At 37.4% G+C, this 25,880-nt stretch overlaps 1 protein-coding gene and 1 pseudogene across 1 annotated transcript; both read left to right on the plus strand.

Annotated features, from left to right (window-relative positions):
• Positions 1-2,897: 2,897 nt before the first annotated feature.
• On the plus strand, positions 2,898-4,698 carry RTL3 (retrotransposon Gag like 3). The gene is given in 4 exon segments (XM_061408776.1): positions 2,898-2,967; positions 2,970-3,178; positions 3,615-4,091; positions 4,093-4,698. Coding segments are annotated over 4 exon segments (1,362 nt in total).
• Positions 4,699-4,728: 30 nt separating this feature from the next.
• LOC133242601 (ubiquitin-conjugating enzyme E2 variant 1-like) overlaps positions 4,729-25,880 on the plus strand; it is a 47,542-nt pseudogene continuing 26,390 nt past the window's right edge.

Consider the following 25,880-nt stretch of genomic DNA (forward strand, 5'->3'; position numbering starts at 1 on the left):
GAACACTCATTGGAATGACTGATGCTGAAGCTGAAGCTCCAGCATTTTGGTCATCCGATTCAAACATCTGACTCATTGGAAAAGTCCCTGATGCCGGGAAATATTGAGGGCAGAAGAAGAGGCATCAGAGGATGAGATGGCTGGATGGCACCACCGATGCAATGGACATGAACTTGGGCAGTCTTTAGGAGATGATGAGGGACAGAAAGGCCTGGTGTGTTGCAGTCGTGAAGAGTCAGACATGACTGGGGGACTGAACAAATATGGACAGGCATTTAGATAGCAGTGTGAAAGGGCAATGTGACAGTCTGATAGCAAAAGAGTAGAAAAAATACAAAGTGAAAAAAATTATAAGAAATTGGAAAGTATAACAATTTTGAGATATTTAATTTGAAGACTGACAGCTTTATACTTCTCGATAACTTTCAGGAGGCAACATGGTGTTAAACATAGTAAAGGAGCTGTTTCATATAAGTATGAGCCCAAACCATTAAAAATTAAATTACACTCAAAATAATCTACTTAAGAATGAAGAAAGAAGTATAATGCATGCTATAAATATTTCTCAGCTTTTTTAATTAGTAAGGTAAACAGGGCTTCTAAAGTAGTTCTAGTGGTAAAGAACCCGCCTCCTAATGCAGGAGACATAAAAGACGCGGGAAGGTTCAATCCCTGGGTCAGGAAGATCCCCTGGAGTACGAATCGTCAACCTGCTCCAGTATTTTTGCCTGGGAAATCCCATGGACAGAGGAGCCTGGAGTCCATGGGACCTCAAAGAGTTGGACATGACTGAGCACACACACAAGGTAAGTATCAACTGTGTGTTTTGGATTTTCAAAGGAAAGACCTCAGTTACCTGAAAAATTCACATAACTAGAACACATTATTTCCTGATGATGGTAGTATTTTTATGTGTTTTGTTTACAAAGACTAAAACATAAAAAGGAAAGACAATCACTCGATTTGCAAAAGGTTTTACTTTTCTTTTCAAAGCCTCTCCATTCTGGTTCAGCTAGTTCAGTCCATCAATTTGCAATGACTTGGGAATATTCCATCACCAGGGTTTATCCCATTATGTTGATTAATGTAAAACTTTATCAACATGTATGGCAAAACCAATACAATATTGTAAAGTAAAAAAAATTAAAATAAAATGCAATCTTAACAACAACAAAAAAAACTTACCATTTTTAAAGGAGACTTGGGACAATGAATAACCAGATGTATGATTTGATTTGGCCAAAGACAGCCCCCAAACCCACTCCTTACTAGGACAAAAAATGAGACTTACCTAAAATGGCCACAAGGCCCATGCCCAGGGCATGACTATGATTTGTCACAAGAAGAGAAAGTGAGATCTTGAGCAAGGTCATTTCTCAAGAGGCCAGCCGTTAGTGGGATACCTGGGTGCTTGCTAGAGCACCTGAATGGTTCAGGGAAAGATAAGAACCCTGGGCCAAGACATTCAGAGCAAGCCAAGGACCTTGCAAGACTGTTACAAGTACCCTTCAATAAAGTTGGCCTCCCACAAAATCTTACCCTATTATACCTTGTCCAGGTCTGTCCATGGTAAAATTCCCAAGAAAACATTGCAGGGAGGGACACTAGGAACAGAGTAAGTGGGGGGCGGGGCGGCGGGGACTAAGGTGTTGCAGGCTGCTCTCTGAGTAAGAATTCAACAAACAGCCCAGTGTGGACAGAGTGATGGGAGGTTATATGAGACAGATATAAAAAATAAACTCCAAAACTACTGTGGTCATTCAGAAATGTTTGCAACTTTTCACAAGGGCAGTGGCATTACTCCCAGTTTCCTGGCCAAATATTTATTAAAGTAACCAAGGACTGAGTACATGAGGCTGCCTCACATCAGTGCAGCATCCTACTTTCTTTGTGGCTCTAAACTGAGAGGTACTGTCAAAATAAATAAATAAATTCTTCCACACTCAAAATAGCTATGTTACAGAGGAGAGCTGGAATGTGTTCTTGGAGTGGGTATGTTTGTTTGAGTTCAGTGTATGCAGAAAAGACAAGCCTCCACAGCCATTCATTCACATGCTTCCCTTCTCTGTGACAGGTATGCAGACAGTGGAGCTCTTGGACTAAGTCTCTGAATGGTAATGTACATTTATAAATATTATTTTCCTAACTATTTTGAGGTATTTTATAAATAATGCACATGTGTCTGCTGAACATATATATATTTAGTAAAATTTTGCTTGTTTGTTCCTGAGACTAATCTTGTGTGTTTACTTATGTGGTATGATTTCTGAGATGTCAGAAAGCTCCCCCCTACCTCTTACCCCAGCCACCCAAAAATATCTCTTGGGTTTGCCCACACATAACTTAAAATCTCCACATTGTTCAAACATTTGATTTAGTCATTCAAAGCAGCTGTTAAAATCCAAGTGTTACATTGGGAAATTAAAGTAGACATTAGAAATTAAATACTATATAAAACAGGAAAGAATAGGGGGAAATTGCTTCTATTATAATGCTCAGTTTCAAAAGAAGAATGCAAAATAAATACACAGTCTTGATCAGATGTTGTCTTAAGATGTCATGAGGTCAGAGCTAGCATATATGACCCAGCTCATGAATATAAGCCTATAGTAAAAGAAATCCAGCACCGTCAGGCAACTTTTCTTATTATTTATTTCTAATGAGTGCTTTCCACAGTTTCTGATCCTCAGATCACACTCTCTTCACAGTGTATCTAATATCTCCCTTTTCTGAGCTCCAGAGGCTTGTTAATCAATTTTGGTGGGACACAGATCCCCATTTTCTGGAAAGCTCACGGAGCCTGATATCTGCCTGTGAGGAGCTTTTAGAAAGACCTCACAAGCACTCACCTACTCTCTCAGCAGCAAACTGCCAAACCAACCTCATTTCCTTAAAAGATGATGGAGGACTTAGCAGCATCCTATATTGCTCTGAAATCAGAGAATGAAATTCTGCAGGCTCAAGTCAGCAGCTGATGGAGGAAAATGCTGCCTTGCAGTCCCTCATTCAAGAACTCCAGAAGCCCCAAGCAGCCAAGGAGGATGAACCACTCCAGGAGACCCAGAGACCCCCAGAGCCCCCTGGATTTTCTAGCAGTCTTGGAACCCCAAGAGCCCCCAGATGTCGAGGAGTCCCAAAGCCCAGAGAGTCTCAGGACCTCCAAACCTGGGAGACCTCAGCATTTCAGGATCCCCAAAAGTCCTTGGAGCCCCTAGCATCTCCAGGGTGCCTGGAGCCCCCAGCAACCCAAGATCCCCAAGCACCTCCAATAATCTACAAACTTTCAGGAGCCTGGAGATCCTGAAAGCCCTCGGAGGCCAAGGAGCCTCAGAAGCTCCCAATGGCCCAGGAGGACCATGCTGCTGCTAAGTCGCTTCAGTCGTGTTCGACTCTGCGCGACCCCATAGACGGCAGCCCACAAGGCTCCCCCGTCCCTGGGATTTTCCAGGCAAGAACACTGGAGTGGGTTGCCATTTCCTTCTCCAATGCATGAAAGTGAAAAGTGAAAGTGAAGTTGCTCGGTCGTGTCCGACTCTTAGCGACCCCATGGACTGCAGCCTACCAGGCTCCCCCGTCCAGAGTACTGGAGTGGGGTGCCATTGCCTTCTCTGCAGGAGGACCATAAACCTCCAAATTTCAAGGAGGATCAGAAGTCCCCAGATACCCAGAATGCCCCAGCAGGCCAGGAGCCCCAGAAATTAGAGCCCTGGCACCCCTCAAATGCCCAGGAGCTACAGGAGGCACCAAAATGTCAAGATACCTCTAGACACATGGAATTGTTTGAGTTTCCTGCTCCCCAGGAGCTCCAGGATCCTAAACATGCCCAGGAATTCCTAGGACTCATAACATCCAAGGAGTCCCTGGACAGTCTAACAGCTGCTGAAACAACAACAGCTTCAGAGTTTCCACAGTCTTCCAATGAGTTAAAGGATGAAGCTTTCCTCCTAGAATATTCTTTAGCCTTCAGTAGGGATACCCAGAAGATTCCTGAGTTTCTGGTTCAATTGAAGAGTTCCATGAGAGTCAGAGGGTGCTTGTATCCCACCAAAGCAGCTCTGGTAAGCTTTGTTGGCAACTACTTCTTAGGTAAAGAAGAAAAGTTGTTCCAGCTGTTAGTGGTTCCAGCTGTTAGCAGATATCCAAAGCCCCCTGCTGGAGCAATTTGAAAGTTTCATGCAAGTGCTTCAGGATACTTTTGACAATCCAGAAAACATGGAAGATGCCAACCACCACATCCCTAAGCTCTGCCAACAAGAAGACCATGTCCACCAATATGCAACCCACTTCCACCTCATTATTCAAGAACAAAATTTGGGTGAAAGCATTCTCTGAATCCAATTTCAGGAAGGGTTTGCCAGTTCTATCTGAAGTGAACTGTCTCACACAAGCCCAGCTACCAATCTGTCTGATCTGATCACCCAATGCATCTCCCTAGAAGAGAAGCTAAGTGGTAAACCTGATCCAAGTCCACAAGATGCAAGTCCCTCTGAGGAGAGAGCTGGACTCAAGAGTTTACCAGCTGAAAACCAGCCAGTGCAGGCTTCAAGTTGTCACCAACACCTCAATGAAGCTGATCGAGCCCGCTGCCGTGAAGGCCACTTGTGCCTCTACTGTGGACATCCTGGTCATTTCACCAGAGACTGCCCTGTCAAGCTTCATCATGCCCAGCAGGTGGGAAACATCGAGGCCCTGTGGTAAGGGGGAACCCGGGCAGGCCAATCTACAAATATGCATCCCCCTCACTTCCAGTATCCATATTTCATACACTATGGTTTACCGTTGAAATCCGACCGGGAAGACGACAGCTCTTTGAGCAAGCTACAGTGGATTCAGGCTCCTACAGAAACAGCATTGACCATTCTGTGGTTCCTCAAGAGAAGCTGCCCATTCGCAGTAACATCTTTTCTCTGATGCTGGAAACTGTAGATGGCCATACATTGATTAATGGACCTATAACCAAGGAAACACCACCTGTTGAAGTTAAAATTGGAAACCATGTTGAAGAGCTCCAGTTTGACATTATTCATGCACCAAGGTACCCTCTGATTCTTGGAATCCACTTGAAACACATGATCCTAACATCGAGTAGAGTACCCACACTATATCTTTTACATCCTGTTATTGTCACTACAATTGCTTCAGGACAGGTGGAATAGAAGACATCATGATGAAATAATTGCTGGGTAGATTCTTTGTCCTAGTGACTACTCCAAGAAACCTATCTTTTGTAACCTCAGCTGTCATCAGCATTTGCTGCTCCCAGAATCTTCCACTGAATCTCTGGCAATGAACTAAGGCTACCTGTACAACAACCCTGCCTCGGATTGTGAACTGAACCTGATAACTTTGAATTACATTTTTTTCACCAATCCTTCATGCCCCCTTCTTTGAACCCTACATTAATGTGGGCCTGTTTTAATTACAATTTATTCTAACAATATGCATGAAGATAATAGAAACTAACATCTAAAAATGTAGTTGTTATATTGACTTGATTTTTTCCTTATCAAGATTTTCTTTATCACAACAATTGCAGCATATTTTCAATAAAGAAAATAAATTTGCAAGTGATTTTTTAAAAAACCAATAAACTAGTGCAAATTCTACTAGTGTTTTAATTATTTCTTGGTTTAGCTGAGTGAATGAATAAGACACAAGTAAATTAGGAGGGAGAGAGGAAAGTAGGAAGGGAGGGAGGGAATTGAAAAGTCTCAAAGCTTGAACATTCCAGGAGTAGTGACATGTCAGTGAGTGATGGGGTACAGGAGGATGGACAGAGCAGAGGACTGGTTGGAGTGGAGGTAGACTGAATGAGAAATGGAGGGATTAGAGAGAGGATAGAGGGAAAGTTTAGAAGAGGGTTTGGGAAAATTAGAAGGAGGTTGAAAAGGATTCAGATGAGAGTTAGGAGCTGCTGAGAGCAGGGGTGAGAGGAAGGGTGAATTCCTATAAAATTAAGGGCATGATGACAGAGACATTGAGCAGCTTTGAAAGCACACTTCTTGGACTTCATAAATTAACCAAACAAAGAAAGGCCCTGGAGAAAATAATGAGATCCATCAGTAACCAAGATTTCCTGATAAAGTGACAAGATCTTATTCCCTGCAGCAGGGAAATTTGCCCTAGAGTTTACACCTATTAATGTGTTTTTGTTGGTGCACAGGAGCAGATTGGAAGGAATCAGCTTTCAACACTTGCAGATCATAGTAGCCAAGTATATCTGCTCTGCTAGACAGGCTGCTTGCATGACACACAGAGTCAAGTCAAGGAAAGTAACTTGTGTTCTTATGGACTTGAGAGGGGCTAATGTCCCAACTTAAATCACACAAACAGATGAACTACAGGGTTGGGAGTGTGGGTAGAGGGGGTTGAATCTCCAGGTCTCAAGGGATTTCCACAAATATGAAGAATATGTTTCCTCTGTATTTCGAACACTCCTTTGTGAGTCTTTCTGAGGCCATTTGAAGGAGATTTTGCCTCTTACTTAGACAAGTAAACAAATATATGATCATAACCCTAGAAGGAATGATGCTAAAGCTGGAACTCCAGTACTTTGGCCACCTCATGCAAAGAGTTGACTCATTGGAAAAGACTCTGATGCTGGTAGGGATTGATGGCAGGAGGAAAAGGGGATGACAGAGGATGAGATGGCTGGATGGCATCACCGACTCGATGGACGTGAGTCTGAGTGAACTCCAGGAGTTGGTGATGGACAAGGAGGCCTGCGTGCTGCGATTCATGGGGCCGCAAAGAGTCAGACACAACTGAGCAACTGAACTGAACTGAACCCTAGAAGGAGACAGGTGAGGAATTTACCATTCATTGAGCCTGTAATATCTTCCAGCAACAATGTCTGGCATGTTATGCACATTAATTATTTACTTATTTCTAAAACAACCCAGTGAAGTAGGTATGTTTGCTCCTGTTTCGTCAATGAGCAAACAGTGCTCCAGCAAAGCTAGTTCATTCATCCAAAGTCACAAAGCTAGTAAGTTGGTAGAGGCCTCTTTGGCTTTTGAAGCCTGTGCCCTTTCCTATATTGCATGTGAATATCCATAATGCAGTGGTGAGAAACAAACAAGATTGTGGCAGCAGAGACCTAAGTTAAATAATCCTAAAAAGTAGAGGAAAACTCAGAAGAAAAATTGTAGAGATCATTTCATAGTAGTTCTGTTTCCCCAGTTCCCTTGATCTCACCCCAAACTCCTCATTATCACAAACTTCCCTTTTGTATCTCTAGGAGAACTTCCTTTTTTGAACTAATGGTATTTTTTCATGGACATTGGACCCACATGAACAGTTATTTACCTGTAGGACCTGTGCACTATATAGCAGTGTGTGTACCACCCCTTAGATTGTCTGAATAGCCATTTCCATAACTAATCCAAATCCTCTGAAACCTTAAATTCTACCTCGTCTAGTTCTCACTGGCCTCCGCTTCCTTCCCTGAATAGTTTAACACATTTAATCATCATATACCATCTTGAGGTATATGGAGACATTTTTTAGGTGTATCTCCTATAACCCCCAACCTACCCCTCCAACACACACACAGATAGCATGGGTCACAGAGACGAAATCTTCTACATGCCTACATTTGACAGCATAGCCTAATACAGTGCCCTGTACAGAGAAGTTCTCCAAAGTGATTGATTCAGTGACATTGAATTACCACTAACCAGAGAGGGGTGCTCATTTATATATCATGGGCTCTTCTTACTTTTTTTTCCTCACTCAATTGCTTATCTCTACCACCAAAATCAAGCACTATCTATCAATGTAGAATTCAAGACAAAAATGCTTAAAGCCACTATAAAGGAAAAACACCATTTGCCAAAATACCTGAGGCTATCAGGACTGAGAGGATACATGGGACACAGGACTTGCTGTGTTAAAACTAGAAACAGTTCCGGGAAAAATGAGATGGTTTGTCAACTTACTTGGGCTCTATATTTTTCTATCTGGCTTTAGAGGTTTATTTGACTACAGTACAATTCTTTGTTTCAGGAAAAAGATCCATTATCTAATCGTAGAGTCATAGAATTTGTGAGTTGTAAAAGACTTAATAAGTCTATTTCCTAAATTTTACAAATGAAAGCGTTGAGGAGGCTCAGAGAAAGGAAAGATACTTAATTGAGATAACTTACTGCTATCTGGGTCTCCTGACTCCATATCCAGTGTTCTTTTCACCAGAAGCCACAGTTCTAATCCAGTAGTTAAAACTCAAATACATGGCCCAGACTGAGCTAGGTACTATGGACAGTGTGTATAAAGTATAACATGAGAGGTTTACCATGTAATGAAGGAGAAAAAAATTAGCAAGCATTAGACATGGCTTCCCAAGTGGCTCAGTGGGTAAAGAACCTGCCTGCAATGTAGGAGATGACAGAGATATGGGTTCGATTACTGAGTTGGGAAGAACCCCTGGAGAAGGGCATGGCAACCAACTCCAGTATTTTTGCCTGGAGAATCCCATTGACAGAGGAGCTTGGCAGGTTACAGTCCATAGGTTGCAAAGAGGCGGACATGACTGAAGCAACTGAGCACACAGCACACAGACAACTAGCATAAAATCAAATATGTAGTAACAAATACACCAAATTGAAACATTGTACAAGCTGATAAAGGTAACAATAATATCTACCATTTAATTAGAACTTGGGTTGTACCGGACTTTTGGACCAGGTGATTTAGGTATTTGCAACTGTCTGCATGGCAGATTTTATTATGCAAATCAAATACATTGCTCTAGTTCTTAAACTACCTGTATATTTCAAAAGCTATGGCAAAACCATTACAATATTGTAAAGTAATTAGCCTCCAATTAAAATAAATAAATTTAAAAAATAAAATAAAAATTCTTCTTCATTAAAGGAAAAAAAGCTACGTTTTTAAAAGATTTTTTAAGGATAAATTATTTTAAACTTTATTAATATAATATTCAGCTTATCACAAGATATCAAATATTAAATAACAAGGGCAATATATGAGTCAGAACACTAGAGGCCAGGAGATTAAGAATAAATTCCTAATTCTATCACTTACTAGCTATACAACTCATATTGTTTATGAAATGAGTAATATAATACTTCTTTTACCTACCCAACCAAGTTAGAGAAAGCATCAAATGAAATATTTTGTGTTTAAAAAGCATTATGAGATAAACAACAAGGTCTAACTGTATATCACAAAGAATTATATTCAGTATTCTATAATGAACCATAATGGAAAAGAATATGAATATATATATATATATGAATCACTTTGCTGTAAACCAGAAAATAACACATTGTAAATCAACTATATTTCAATTAAAACTTTAATTAAAAATTTAAAAAGCATTAGAAAGTTGAAAATGCTGTATAAATAAATGGTATTATAGTAACTTATGTTTGTAATAATGACCCCAAAGACCCCTTCATTGTATGAAAACACAGGCTAATTTAATTTCAATTTTACACACCTCTAGTAAGTATTTTCTACATGCCGGGCACTCTATATTGTCAAAAAGCAAGATTCAATTATGTTTAATATAAATATTTCATTAAGTAATTTTTGGTATTAGTATAATTAAAGTATTTGAAATAGTAATAATAATTCTTGTCATATGTACCAGCACTCTATTTACCAGAATATTATATTATTTAAAATGCCACTTCCTTCCCAGGGCATATTAACTAAATTATAATATAATTGGTCTGAGCTTTTTTCTTCATCCACTTAGCTCAACCTAGAGAAAACAAGTCAGAACAAGGTTAATATTTATGCCCACACCAAAAGAAAGTTAAATTAAAACTCATGCGACTGCTATCACTCCATTTCCAGTTTATATGATTTCTAAGTAAAAAATAATTGAAAGTTAAAAGGTCAAATTTAGGAAACAATTGCTAGCATCATTTAATATGACTAACAAGACTCTCATTTCACTTATTATCTGCTTCACAGTGATTCTAATATGTGAGAAAGTTTGATGAAGTGTTTTTAGTTTGGAGAATATGGGATGTGTTCTAACTTGGTTAGTTGGAGAGGGGAGAAGTAACACATGCCAACAGTAGTCAAGTACGAAGTGTGTTACTTGGCTCAAATGGGAGGACCATTATATCCTCTGATACAGATAAAAATGGGATATGGGACAGAAAAATAGGATATGGGACGGAAATTCAGGATAGTCATATGTGTACAGGATATCTGGTAACATAGAATTCACATGAGAAAAAGAAAGCATGAAATTTTACAACCACACAGAACAGAATGTCTGAAACTCTACAGCTGAGCTCACTGTTTTTCTTAGCCTTTTCATATTGTTTTTTTCCTGTCAGTTATACCACAGATACCACATAATAGACAACAAGTGAACCAGCTGCATTACTAGAGAAACTCTTCTGATTATTGGAAGAAAATAACGTTGAAAGCCAATATCATTAAAGGCACTAAAAAGGTGAATACTGAAGGGAATTTCCATATTTCAACTTCTACTTTTACAACTCTGCCTCCCGTTGTAAAATTAAACATGTATTTGTAGCAATGAAGGAGAGATCAATTAGGCACAAGGCAAAATAAAATAACACTTAAGAATTAACAATATTTAGTGAGAAATGTTATTATGCTCCAAAAGTTTTGAAATAATTAAGCTAAAATAAAATGTAGAAAACAAGAAGCCTGACATGGAAAGCACCAGAAATTGGCAGTCCCGGCCACCTTCTATTACTCTCTGTCTTCTCTCCAGCTCTCCTCTCTTTCTGGACTTTTTTCTTTCTGCTAACCTGTTGGAAATCTAAATAACCAAATACTCACACATAATTAATCATTAATAGCTTGCAATAATAAGCCTTTTTCCTCACTGCCTTTCCATATGGAAAAGAAAGACAGATCAGAAATAGTCTTCACACTAATATAATAACTTTGTGAAAGCCTTTTTAAAACAATAAATATATTGTTTTATATATGGAGAATGTATAGACAGGCAAGGGCTAAGAAACTTTAATTTGCACATGTGATGAGGTTAAGTGAGGAGCAAGGAGTAGTCAGGATATCTAAATATCAGATTTAATTTATAACTTGCCCTGTGGCACTGGGTAAGTTAATTAGCCTCTCTTTTGAGGCTAAGTTGCTTCATAGGAAAGATTATGATGATGTTATCTTTGCTGCCTTACTTAGTAAAATATTGCAAGAGGAATTTAGTCATTCAATAAACTCTATGATTAACTTCTACTATGTATCAGATACTGAATTAGAATGAAATGAGATAATAAATATCAAGACTGTAAGCCCAGATATAAGTTAGAGTGTTATCATTGCTCTAAAAGCTGCCTAACTCCAAAGGGATATAGTTTTGCACAAAGAATAAATTAAAAATTAAAAGGTACACCAGCTTGAAACTTTCTTTTGTATTTTGTATTCTAGAAAGTTTCCACTATTACATCGCACTTTCTAGTCTATAAAAATTACCAAAATTACATAAGAATTAATACTTTTCCTCTCTATGAGATGTGAAAACTCTGATTATCATTTAAAAGAGTACAGACATGCACAGCAACTATCATTATTGTCACTACTATTTTTTTATTACTCATAAAGAAAAGTAAACATTTAACAAGCAATCATCTATTGTTCACCACACTCTGTGCTAGCTACTTTACCTATGAAATCTCATTCAAACTTAACAAATACCTAGCAAGGTGTATATTATTATACCTATTTTATAGATCCAATAACCAAGTCCTAGAGAGGAAAAAGTTACTTGGAGAAACTGGTGAAGTTCTAAAAGAAACTCAATTCTCACTCTCAAACCTCATGCTTTTTCAGACCTATAGAAAGAATTCTAGAGCTGGAATAGTCCATATTTACTGATACAGATACTGCTGTCCAGAGAAGTCAGATTCTCCATGGAGGCCATAGAGCAAGTTAGTAACAGAGCCAGATCTAAAATGCATATCTTCTGTTTTCCGCTTTAATGTATTTTTCCTTTAAATTTTACTAATGTATATGGTGTCAATTTAACTATATTCAATAAATATGATTAATTAATTGAATAAGAAGTTAAGCAGAATTATTCTTAATGTTTATAATTTATTAAACACTATTTTTCACAAGAACTAAATTTTAAAAGAAAAAGAATTTTAATATATGAACTCAAGTTGGAAATATTTTTTCATTTTCATTTTATATGTTGCTTTGGCTAGTAGTTTCCTGCCTTTTTATTTTATTTTTTTTAATTTTATTTAATTTTTAAACTTTACATAATTGTATTAGTTTTGCCAAATATCAAAATGAATCCACCACAGGTATACATGTGTTCCCCATCCTGAACCCTCCTCCCTCCTCCCTCCCCATACCATCCCTCTGGGTCGTCCCAGTGCACCAGCCCCAAGCATCCAGTATCATGCATCGAACCTGGACTGTCCTGCCTTTTTAAAGTTTTATCAACTTGTTTCCTGTTTACTGGTTTTTCAAGTAAAAGAGAAAACACTGTTAAAATCTGCAAATAAAAACATACTACCCAACACTATAAACCACTAGATATCACATCTAGACTTCTGGAACACTGATTCCAACCACAGTAGAATATGTTTATTTCAAGTGAACATGGAATATTCTTCAGAATGGGCCATATGCTAGGCCATAAAGTAGCCATCAACAAATTTAAAAGGATTGAAATCTTACAAAGTTTGTTCTCTTAATGGAATAAAACTAGAAATCAATAACAGAAGAATATTAGAGAAATTCATAAGTATGTGAAAATTAAACACATTTCTAAATAACCAATTATTAGAAGAAGAAATCACAAAGGAAATGAGAAAACCCTTTGAGATAAATGAAAAGGAAAACATAACAAAACTTATGGGATGCAGAAAAACCAGTGGAGGGAAATTTATCACCATGAAGACAGATTTTAATAAAGAAGAAAGCTAACAAGGACCTATTATATAGCATAAGGAACTATATTCAATATCTAGTAATAATCTTTAATGGAAGAAAAAGAAGAAAGATCTCAAATCAGTAACTCAACCTTCTACCTTAAGAAACAAACAAAAAAAACTCCACAAACTAAACTCAAATAAGGCAAAAGGAAGGAAATAATGACATTTAGAGCAGAAACTAATGAAACAAAGTACAGAAAAATAATAGAAAAAAAATCAATGAATTCAAAAGTTTATTTTTTTAGAAAGATTCTTAGATATACTGTCTTGTACTCCCTGCTCCCTTACTCCTGCTTCTCATCTCCTTGATAAACTGCCAATGCTCAAGTCCTTATCTTGAGTTAAATTTGAAAATTTGAGTATGCTAGCTTTGACATTTACTTATTGTGTGACTTGACTATTTCAGTTTCAGAGTTTCTTTGCCCTTGACAGAGAAGAAGATCAATACCTCAAAAGAACACTAGGTTTGTAGTCAATATACTTGGGTTTTAATAAACTTCAGCTTTGTCTTTTTACAACTGTGAAATCTCAATTTCCTTAATCTCTCCAAATCTATTTCCCCATTTACAAAATGATGATTTAGACCTCCCTCATGGGGCTGTTGAGAATACCAAATAAGGCAAAAAAAAAGTGAGAATATCTTAGAATCTATAAATTATCATCCAAATATGATATTGTTTTTTATAATTGGAAGGCAGGGGAAAATACCATTTCTTAATTGAGATATGGCAATAAAGAAATTGTTTTAATTCATCTTAACTCAAGTACAAAGATGCCAAATTTGAATTAGGTCATTTTATACTTTCTGAGAAGTATGTTTCCTCACTTCACCAGGGCTCATATTCTAAGGCTTCAAAAAAAAATTACAAATTTCTGCCTCTTGAAACAGCTAGAAAGCACAGAATAGCTTTCATCCCTTCTTGTCATCAGCTGGATAGTATACAATGGCCTCCCTTTGACCTGGAGGGCCTAGAAGTGCCCAAGAGTGGCAGTAACAAGCCCAGTACTAGTTGCTCATTATTTTCCTTTAAGAATGAATTGCTAAAAAACAAATCAAGTAGGGAAATCTCAAATGATGGGACTTACTTTCTAATATACTACAAGCTGCCAACATCTGGGTGAGCCATTTATCAGTGGAATACCAGGCATGCCAGGAAGATATTTGATAAATGAATTAGAGAATGTCTGTTGTTGTTGATCAGTCACTCAGTCGTGTCTAACTCTTTGCAACCCCACGGACTGTAGCACACCAGGCTTCCCTGTCCACCATCTCCTGAAGCTTGCACAAACTCAGGTCCATTGAGTTGGTGATGCCATCCAACCACCTCATCCTCTGTCATCCCCTTCTCCTCCTGCCTTCAATCTTTCCCAGTATCAGGGTCTTTTCCAATGAGTCAGCTCTTTGCATCAGGTAGCCAAAGTATTGGAGCTTCAGTTTCAGCATCAGTCCTTCCAATGAATATTCAGGATTGATTTCCTTTAGGATTGACTGGTTTCAACTCCTTATAGTCCAAGGGACTCTCAAGAGTCTCCTCCAACAGCACAGTTGAAAATATCAATTCTTCAGTGCTCAGCCTTCTTTAAGGTCCAACTCTCACATCCATACATGACTACTAGAAAAACCATAGCTTTGACTATATGGACATTTGTTGCCTAAATAATGTCTCTGCTTTTTAATATGCTGTCTAGGTTGGTCATAGCTTTTCTTACAAGGAGCAAACCTCATTTAATTTCATGGCTGCAGTCACCATCTGCAGTGATTTTGGAGCCCAAGAAAACAAAGTCTGTCACTGTTTCCTTTGTTTCCCCATCTATTTGCCATGAAGTGATGGGTCCTGATGCCATGATCTTAGTTTTTTGAATGTTGATGTCTACTCATAATTTAATTATTGATATCCATCATCTTGACATTTTATGAAATGAGTATGTAAGATATTCCTCTAATAGATTTTTTATAATATTTGTTGATACTAGTTTCTTTAATTTTTTCATTAACTATTAATTATAAAGGTGGATGGTTCATATGAAGTTTTAAATAAAGAAGCAACTCAGATCCAGGGTGCCACTAAGGAGGGAGCTGGGTGGGAGGAAGGAGTCAAGAATGATTCCTGTTAGGTTTGGAATAAATCTTCAATAGGACTGTTACAGGTCCTTAAAGTATTCACCTGACAATCCACTCTTTTCATTTCAGTCAAGCAAAGGGTTTCTTGGTGTTCTTCTTCAAACACCTTTTTATCCCTACTATCACACCAAAGCAGATACTCTGATTTCCGAGACAACCTTCGCATTTTAGGAACTATGAAGGCAATGGACACCACAACTGTAAATAGACCAGAGAAACAGAGATCTTTGATTATCTGCCTTCCCCATTCTTAAACCCATCAACTATAAGCACAGCCTGGCAGTAGTACTAAAAACAGAGCCTTTTCTTATATCAAGTGCTATTGACTTAAAATGGGGAAAATTCAATCAAGAATCAACACACAAGTCAAAACTGCCTTTAATAATTCAAGATTTTTGAAGAGTAGTGGACAAAGGTTTAATCAATTTCTCTGTTACTTAACTTTAGAAAATGAAATGAAGTTTTCTTAAAATAAGTGTAAAAATAATAATATACTTTGAAAATGAAAGAGAGATACTTCACTGGGGAGATGCCAGGACTGGGGAGTGGTAAAACAGTAAAAATTAGAATGATAAAATGAAGGACAGAGACATGCACCCATCTGTCCCACTCTGAAACAGATCCCCAAACCTCTAAATTCTCTGCCTCATCTGGAAGTCTCCCTGGTCACACTCCTATCCCATTCTGGATTCCCGGAAATTCCTTACCCCTCAAGCCCTACAATTTGTGTGCTTCCCTGTTCTCCAAATTGGGACCTTCTTTCCAGTGTTTAAGAAATGCCTTCTCTCCCTGCAATCACCTCTTTGATTTGACCAGGTAGTTATGCTGTGGTTGTTTGCATTTTTCCAAGTTCTTGGTACTTTTGATCTCTAGCCTTATGTATCCTGAGTTTTTAGATAGTTTCCAGGCTTTCTCTGAGTTATTGACTTTTAAAATTCTACCTCCTAGGTTTTTTCCTACTCAATGTCCAAATTTTGTCAGTATTCCACTTTCAAAATTAAAGAAAGCAATCTAATGGATTTCATTGGTTTTTCATCTCCCTAAATGATATTGAATTTACTGGAATTTCAAAGTTCAAAGGAACTATGAAGATAATCAAATTCAGCACACTTGTTCGAATTTTAATCTCCTTCAGTTCCCCCAATCTCTGTACCCTAACTATGAACCCCTTTGACTATTCTTAGATTGTTCTGATATGTTTCTTTCTATAGTTTCCTCCTTGGGATCACACAGAACAAAATTGTTGCCATTGCCCTGTGACAACATTTCATCTATCTTAATAAGCTTACCTTTCTATCATTCCACCAAAACCCAATCCGTCTCCAGATTAAAAAAAAAAAAAAAACCCAGTCCCTTTGACTGTTACATCTCATATTTCAAAACCTGACAACAAACATTCTGGTTGCTTTCCTCAGAATAATTTTTACCATTATTAACATTATATACTTTCTGTCCACAAAGAGAAAAGTCTTCTGTATTTGAGTACCATGTTTACTTTACAGGCAGTGAGAATATCACCTCTAATATGTTTAAATTTATGCTGACATTTTAGCTTTCAGCATAAATTAACAATGGGATAAAAAACTAATATGTTCTGCTTAAATGGCAGGAAATATTTTCCTGATCTCCTCCCTCTGCCCAGTAGGTTAAATGACTTTGAATTTTTCACCCTGTAGCAGTTTCATCACTGAATTTAGTTTTGTAATTATTTGTTTAATTCTATCTCTCTCTCTTACTAGAATATCAGTTCAGTTCAGTTCAGTTCAGTCGCTCAGTCGTGTCCGAATCTTTGTGACCCAGCTCCAATAAAGAAAGAGTAAATAATAATGATTGTCTATATGCAGGTGCCTGGCATATATTAGAGTCCTCAAATATATTTATTGATAGAATGCATGATCAAAGAAGTTTGGTCAAAGAACTTTGTTATAGTCCTAGAATTGGAAGGGTCCTTAAGACCTTTATTTTCCATATGGGTTAACTGAGGACTGAGAAGGTCAAGGGATTTATCCCAAATTATACAGCTGTTTGCTGAGAGGTTTATAATTTTAGATTTTTGTCATCCCACCCACTCCACTGATATCCTACAATTTTAGTTTATGCTCATATACTTAATCCAGGAGCTCTAGCTATACTAGTGACTAAATTGGATAAAATATGGCTATAATTTCTATATTTATTGATTCCCTTATATCAGACTAATAAAATCTACATGTTCAACTATACTTTTTTAAAAAAAGTATAGTTTTAAAGCTTGGTGCATGATACTGGATGCTTGGGGCTGGTGCACTGGGACGACCCAGAGGGATGGTACAGGGAGGGAGGAGGGAGGAGGGTTCAGGATGGGGAACACGTGTATACCTGTGGCAGATTCATATCGATATATGGCAAAACCAATACAATATTGTAAAGTTAAAAAATAAAATAAAATAAAATTTTTAAAAAAGGAAAAAAAAGAAAATGAAAAGCATAAATAGTTAAAAAATATTTAATTTTTCATAAGCATAAAAATTGTTATACTGTACTACTCATTTGGCTTGAGAACTCACAGTGTTCAGATGAACTATGCCATCCTGCTCACCATGGGATCTTAATAAAGACTGAAGAGAGAAAAACAAAATAGATCAACTCAAATTCTGTGGTTAAAATATGTTGAACTGCTTCCATCTTGAGATTTTATCATTTTAGACCCACGCTGTCCAATATAGTAGCAACTAGCCACAACTGGCTAGTCTGAATTAAGATGTTTTGTGAGTGTAAAATACAAACCAGGTTTCTAATGTTGAGTACACAAAGGAGGTAAAATATCTCATTAATAGTTTTATATTGATTATATACCAAAAATGGAGAAGGAAATAGCAACCAACTGCAATATTCTTGTTTCAGAAATCCCATAGACAGAGGAGCCTGGCAAGCTATAGTTCATGGGGTCACAAAGAGTCAGACATGACTTAGTGACTAAACAGCAGCAGGAACAGCATATACCAAAACAATAATACTTTGGATATACTATACTAAACTTAATATTACTTTAAAAATTTTGTGGGACTTTTAGAAAATTTTACTTCACAAATGTGACACCTATTCATCATAAAAATTTTCAGAAAATTAGGAATAGACAAAAATTTCCTCAAATTAATAAAGAATATCTTTATTCCACTCACTCTACAGAAAAGTAAAAAATAAAAAAGAAACCCTATTTGTATGGAAATACAAAAAACCTCGAATAGCCAAAGCGATCTTGAGAAAGAAGAATGGAACTGGAGGAATCAACTTACCTGACTTCAGGCTCTACTACAAAGCCACAGTTATCAAGACAGTATGGTACTGGCACAAAGACAGAAATATTGATCAATGGAATAAAATAGAAAGCCCAGAGATAAATCCACGCACATATGGACACCTTATCTTCGACAAAGGAGGCAAGAATATACAATGGATTAAAGACAATCTCTTTAACAAGTGGTGCTGGGAAATCTGGTCAACCACTTGTAAAAGAATGAAACTGGACCACTTTCTAACACCATACACAAAAATAAACTCAAAATGGATTAAAGATCTAAACGTAAGACCAGAAACTATAAAACTCCTAGAGGAGAACATAGGCAAAACACTCTCCGACATACATCACAGCAGGATCCTCTATGACCCACCTCCCAGAATATTGGAAATAAAAGCAAAAATAAACAAATGGGACCTAATTAAACTTAAAAGCTTCTGCACATCAAAGGAAACTATTAGCAAGGTGAAAAGACAGCCTTCAGAATGGGAGAAAATAATAGCAAATGAAGCAACCGACAAACAACTAATCTCAAAAATATACAAGCAACTCCTACAGCTCAACTCCATAAAAATAAACGACCCAATCAAAAAATGGGCCAAAGAACTAAATAGACATTTCTCCAAAAAAGACATACAGATGGCTAACAAACACATGAAAAGATGTTCAACATCACTCATTATCAGAGAAATGCAAATCAAAACCACTATGAGGTACCATTTCACACCAGTCAGAATGGCTGCGATCCAAAAGTCTACAAATAATCAATGCTGGAGAGGGTGTGGAGAAAAGGGAACCCTCTTACACTGTTGGTGGGAATGCAAACTAGTACAGCCACTATGGAGAACAGTGTGGAGATTCCTTAAAAAACTGGAAATAGAACTGCCTTATGATCCAGCAATCCCACTGCTGGGCATACACACTGAGGAAACCAGAAGGAAAGAGACACGTGTACCCCAATGTTCATCGCAGCACTGTTTATAATAGCCAAGACGTGGAAGCAACCTAGATGTCCATCAGCAGATGAATGGATAAGAAAGCTGTGGTACATATACACAATGGAGTATTACTCAGCCATTAAAAAGAATACATTTGAATCAGTTCTAATGAGGTGGATGAAACTGGAGCCTATTATACAGAGTGAAGTAAGCCAGAAGGAAAAACATAAATACAGTATACTAACGCATATATATGGAATTTAGAAAGATGGTAACAATAACCCTGTGTACGAGACAGCAAAAGAGACACTGATGTATAGAACAGTCTTATGGACTCTGTGGGAGAGGGAGAGGGTGGGAAGATGTGGGAGAATGGCAATGAAACATGTAAAATATCATGTAGGAAACGAGTTGCCAGTTCAGGTTCGATGCATGATGCTGGATGCTTGGGGCTGGTGCACTGGGACGGCCCAGAGGGATGGTATGGGGAGGGAGGAGGGAGGAGGGTTCGGGATGGGGAACACATGTATACCTGTGGCGGATTCATTTTGATATTTGGCAAAACTAATACAATTATGTAAAGTTTAAAAATAAAATAAAATTGGAAGAATAAAAAAAAAAAAAAGAAACCCTACAGGTGATGTAATGTGCTGTGAATACTTAGTTGCTCAGTCATGTCCAACTCTTTGGGACCACATGGACTGTAACCAGTTAGGCTCTTCTGTCCATGGAGATATCCAGGCAAGAACACCTTGCCCTCCTCCAAGGGATCTTCCCAACCCAGGGATCAATTCAGGTCTCATGCATTGCAGGTGGATTCTTTACCATCTGAGCCACCAGGAAAGCCCAAGAATACTGAAGTGGGAAGCCTGTCCCTTCTCCAGAGAATCTTCCCAACCCAGGAATTGAACAGGGGTCGCCTGCATTGCAGGTGGATTCTTTACCAGGTGACACAATACTTAATGGTAAAAGGCTGAATGCTTTTCTTCTAAGATCAAGAAGAAGTAGAGGACATCCACTTTCATCACTCTTATTTGACATAATACTGGAAGTTCTAGCCACTGCAATAAGGCAAGGGAAATAAATTAAAAGTATACAACTTGGAAGAGAAAAAATAAAACTGCCTCTAGTTGCAGACATGATTGTCTACAAAGAAAGCCCCAGAGAACCTATGGAACATTTCCAGCACTAACAAGTGAGTTCAGCAAGGTCACAATATATAAGATCAACACACAAAAATTGGACCCAGAAAGAGACCTATACAAATATGCCCAATTAATTTTTGACAAAATTGGAAATTTTGGACAGATAAATTGGTGCTGGAGCAGTTGGACATATATGAAGGTAGAAAAGCAAACCTTTAAAAAATATATTTCAAAACAAATCATAGATTTAAATATAACACATACAACTATAAAACTTTTAGAAAAATTTGTAAGAGAAAATTTCCAGGGTATGGGGCCAGGCAAATAATTCTTAGAGTTGAAAGCAAAAGCACAGTATATAAAAGGAAAACTTGACAAATTGGATCTCATCAAAATTTAAAACATTTCCTCTGTGAAAGCTCATGGTAAGAGGATGGAAAGACCAGTATAGACTTGGAGAAAGTATTGAGTTGGCAAAAAGTTTGTAAGATCATATGGAAAAATCCGAATAAACTTTTTGGCCACTCCAATATTTGCAAAAGGCATATCTGGCAAACTAATTACAATATATATTTTTAAAAAAAAACTCTCAAAACTCAACAGCAAAAAAAAAAAAAACCACAATTAAAAAATAGGCAAAATACATAAACAAAAAATAAAGAGGATATACAGATATACAGATGGCAAGTAAACACATGGAAATTTGTTCAGTCACAAGCAAAATTAAATTAAAACCACATCCATCAGAATGGCAAAGAGGAAATGACAACATCAAATGCTTCAAAGATACAGAGAAACTAGATCATTTGTACATTGATATTGGAAAGGCAGAATTATGCAGCCATCTTGGAAAATAGTTTTCCAGAAAATTGAACAAGCACACTTATCTTACAATCCAGCAATTACATTCTTGGGCAATGACAGAAAAATGGAAATGTATATTCACAACAGCCTTACTTGTAATAACCAAAGGATGAAAACAGACTACATGCTCTTCATCATGTGAATGGTTAAACACACTGTGGTACACCCATACTATGGTATACCAGTCAGCAATAAAAAGGAATGAGCTATTGAAAAAGGCAATAACTTGAATGAATCTATAGGGATTAGGCTAAGTTTTATTTTTATTTATTTTTTTTACCTTTTAAACTATTTTTATTTTTATTTTTTTAATTTAAAGTTATTTATTTATTTTCACCATTTAATATTTTATTTTATTTTTTACTATAAATTTATTTTTTCTTTATTTTTTTTTACTTTACGAGATTGTATTGGTTTTGCCATACATCAACATGAATCCACCACAGGTATACACGTGTTCCCCATCCCGAACCCCCTTCCCTCCTCCTTCCCCATACCATCCCTCTGGGTCGTCCCAGTACACCAGCCCCAAGCTACCAGTATCATGCATCGAACTTGGGCTGGCGATTCGTTTCATATATGATATTACACATGTTTCAATGCCATTCTCCCAAATCATCCCACACTCTCCCTTTCCCACAGAGTCCAAAAGACTGTTCTATACATCTGTGTCTCTTCTGCTGTCTCACATACAGGGTTATCATTACCATCTTTATAAATTCCATATATATATATGCGTTAGTATATAGTCAAAGTGAAGTGAAAGTGAAGTCGCTCAGTCGTGTCTGATTCTTTGCAACCCCGTGGACTGTAGCCCACCAGGCTCTTCCATCCATGGGGTTCTCCAGGCAAGAATACTGGAGTTGGTTGCCATTTCCTTCTTCAAGGCTGTAGTTTATCCAGTAGCTATCTATGGATGTGAAAGTTGGACCATAAAGAAGGCAAAGCACTGAAGAATTGATGCTTTTGAACTGTGATGCTGGGAAACACTCTTGAGAGTCCCTTGGACTGCAAGGAGATCCAACCAGTCCATCCTAAAGGAGATCAGTACTGGGTGTTCATTGAAAGGACTGATGCTGAAGTTGAAGCTCCAATACTTTGGCCACCTGATGTAAACAGCCAACTCATTGGAAAAGATCCTGATTCTGGGAAAGACTGAATGCAGTAGGAGAAGGGGACGACATGGTTGGATGGCATCACCATTTCAATGGACATGAACTTGGGCAAACTACTGGAGATGGTGAAACACAGGGATGCCTGGCATGCTGCAGCCCATGGGGTCACAAAGAGTCAGACAGGACTTGGTGACTGAACAACACAATAACAATTGACCAAAAGCACATGGGTTTACTTCTGTGCTATTTATCCTGTTCCACTGATCTATATTCATGTTTTTGTGGAAGTATTATACTGTTTTAATGACTATAGCTTTGTAGTATAGCCTGAAGTAAGTGATCCTTATTCCTACAACCCTTTTTTTCACAGGATTGCTTTGACTATTTGGTGTCTTTTGCATCTTCATACAAATTTTGAGATTTTTTTTTTCTTCTAGTTCTGTGAAAAATGTCATTGATAATTTGATAAATATCACATTGAATTGATATATTGCCTTGTGTATCATAGTCACTTTGACAATATTGACTTTTTCAATCCATAAACATGGTATATTATATATATATGTGTGTGTGTGTATATATATATATATATATATATATATATATATATATATATATATCTCTTTCTCATCCAGTTCTGTTTGTGAACTCTTTAATTTCTTTCACACGTTTCTTATATTTTCAGAGTACAGGTCTTTTATCTCCTTCAGTTCAGTTCAGTCGCTCAGTCATATCTGACTCTTTGTGACCCCATGAATCACAGCACGCCAGGCCTCCCTGTCCATCACCAACTCCCAGAATTCACTCAGACTCACGTCCATCGAGTCAGTGATGCCATGCAGCCATCTCATTCTCTGACGTCCCCTTCTCCTCCTGCCCCCAATCCCTCCCAGCATCAGAGTCTTTCCAATGAGTCAACTCTTCGCGTGAGGTGGCCGAAGTACTGGAGTTTCAGCTTTAGCATCAGTCCTTTCAAAGAGCACCCAGGGATGATCTCCTTTAGAATGAACTGGTTGGATCTCCTTGCAGTCCAAGGGACTCTCAAGAGTCTTCTTCAACACCGCAGTTCAAAAGCATCAATTCTTCGGCACTCAGCCTTCTTCACAGTCCAACTCTCACATTCATACATGACCACTGGGAAAACCATAGCCTTGACTAGACGGACCTTTGTTGGCAAAGTAATGTCTCTACTTTTGAATATGCTATCTAGGTTGGTCATAACTTTCCTTCCAAGGAGTAAGCGTCTTTTAATTTCATGGCTGCAGTCACCATCTGCAGTGATTTTATCTCCTTAGTTAGATTTTTTCCTAGGTGTTTAATTATTTTTGTTGCAAATGGAAATAGGACATTTTCCTTAATTTCTGCTTTTTAACTTTCTTTGTTACCATCTAGAAATGCAGCAGAGTTCTGTGTATTAATTTTGTAACCTGCAATTTAATAAATTCATTGATGAGCTCTAGTAGTTTTCCAATCTTTAGGGGTTTTTTATGTATAGTATTATGTCATGTGCAAACAGTGACAGTTTAATTTCCTCTTTTCCAATTTGAATTACATTTACTTTTTTTATTCTCTGATTGCCATAGCTAGAACTTTCAAAAATCTGTTAAATAAAAGTGACAAAAGTGAACATCCTTGTCTTGTGCCTGATCTTAGAGGAAATGTTTTCAGCTTTCCACCATTGAGTATGATGTTTGCTATAGGTTTGTTATATATGGCCTTATTATGTTAAAGTTATGTTCCCTATATGCCCACTTTCTGGAAAGTTTTGATCATAAATGGGTGCTGATTTTGTCAAAAGTTTTCCTCCATCTACTAGAATGACTATTTGAATTTGGTTGTTCAATTTGTTGATGTGGTGTATCACACTGATTGACTTGTGGATATTGAAAAATCCTTACATCCCTGGGGTAAATCTCACTTGATAGTGGTGTATAATCTTTTTAATGTATTATTGGATTCAGATGGATTCTCCAGGCAAGAATACTGGAGTGGGTTGCCATTGCCTTCTCCAGGGAATCTTTCCAACCCAGTGATTGAACCCTGGTCTCCTGCATTGCAGGCAGATTCTTAACCACCTGAACCACCAGGGAAGCCCACCCCTCACCAAATAAACAACCTAACCTTAAACTTAAAATGACTACAGAAAGAAGAAGAAATAAAACCTAAAGATAGTAAAAGGAAAGAAATTACAAAGGTCAGAGCAAAAATAAATGAAATAAAAAGAAAACAACAAAAAAGATCAAAGAAACTGAAAGCTGGTTGTTTGAAAAATTGAACAAAATTGATGAACTTTTAGAGGCAGTCATCAAGGAAAAAAAGGAGAAGGCTAAAATCAATAAAATCAGAAATGAAGAAGGAGAACCTACAACTGATACCACAGAAATACAAAGGATCATAAGTGACTACTCCAAGTAAATACATGCTAATAAAATGGACAACTTGGAAAAAATTTGATACATTCTTAGAAAAGGTTTAGTAGAAACTATGAACAGAGCAATCACAAGCACTAAAATTGAAATCATGATTAAAAACTTCCCAACAAACTAAAGTCCAGGACCTGATGGCTTCACAGGGTGATTTTATCAAAATTTTAGAGAAGAGATAACACCTATCCTTCTGAAACTGTTCCAAAAATTTGGAATGGAAACTCTCAAACTCATTTTGTGAGGTCTCTATCACCTTCATAACAAAACCTGTCATTGTACAAAGATACCACAAAAAAAATTATAGGCCAATATCCTATAGATGCAAAAATAGATGAACATAGATGCAAAAGTCCTCTTGAGATTTTTATTTCCTGAGATAAGATTGTATTGCTATAAACTTCACTTTTAGAACTACTTTTGCTGTCCCATAAGTTTTAGTTCATAGTGCTTTATTTTCATTTGTCTTTAAGTATATTTTTATTTCCTCCTTGACATTGTCCAGTGATCCATAGTAGCATGTTACTTAGCCTTCACTTGTTCGTGTTTTCTATAGTTTTTACTTGCAGTTTATTACTAATCTCATAGCACATACTGTTGGTATCTTCTTTTGTGACTGTTGTTGATGTTGTTCAGTCACTAAATTACGGTCGATTTTTTGCAACCCAAGATATTGCAGCATGTCAGGTTCTCCAGCCGTTTATCCAAAATCATATTCATTGAATCAGTGATGATATCTAACTATCTCATCCTCTGCCACCCCTTCTCCTTTAGCCTTCAGTCTTGCCCAGAATCAGGGTCATTTCCAATGAGCCCAGTCTTCGCATCAGGTGACCAAATTATTGAAGCTTCAGCATCAGTCCTTCGAATGAATATTCAGGACTGATTTCCTTTAGGATTGTCTGGTTTGATCTCCTTTCAGTCCAAGGGATGCTCAAGAGTCTTCTCCAGCACCACAATTCAAAAACATCAATTCTTCAGTGCTCAGACTTGTTTATGGTCCAACTCTCACATCCATACATGACTACTGAAAAAACCATAGCTTTGACTATACGGACCTTTGTCAGTAAAGTGAT

This window comes from Bos javanicus, chromosome X (assembly GCF_032452875.1).
Source record: "Bos javanicus breed banteng chromosome X, ARS-OSU_banteng_1.0, whole genome shotgun sequence".
Lineage (NCBI taxonomy): Eukaryota > Metazoa > Chordata > Mammalia > Artiodactyla > Bovidae > Bos > Bos javanicus.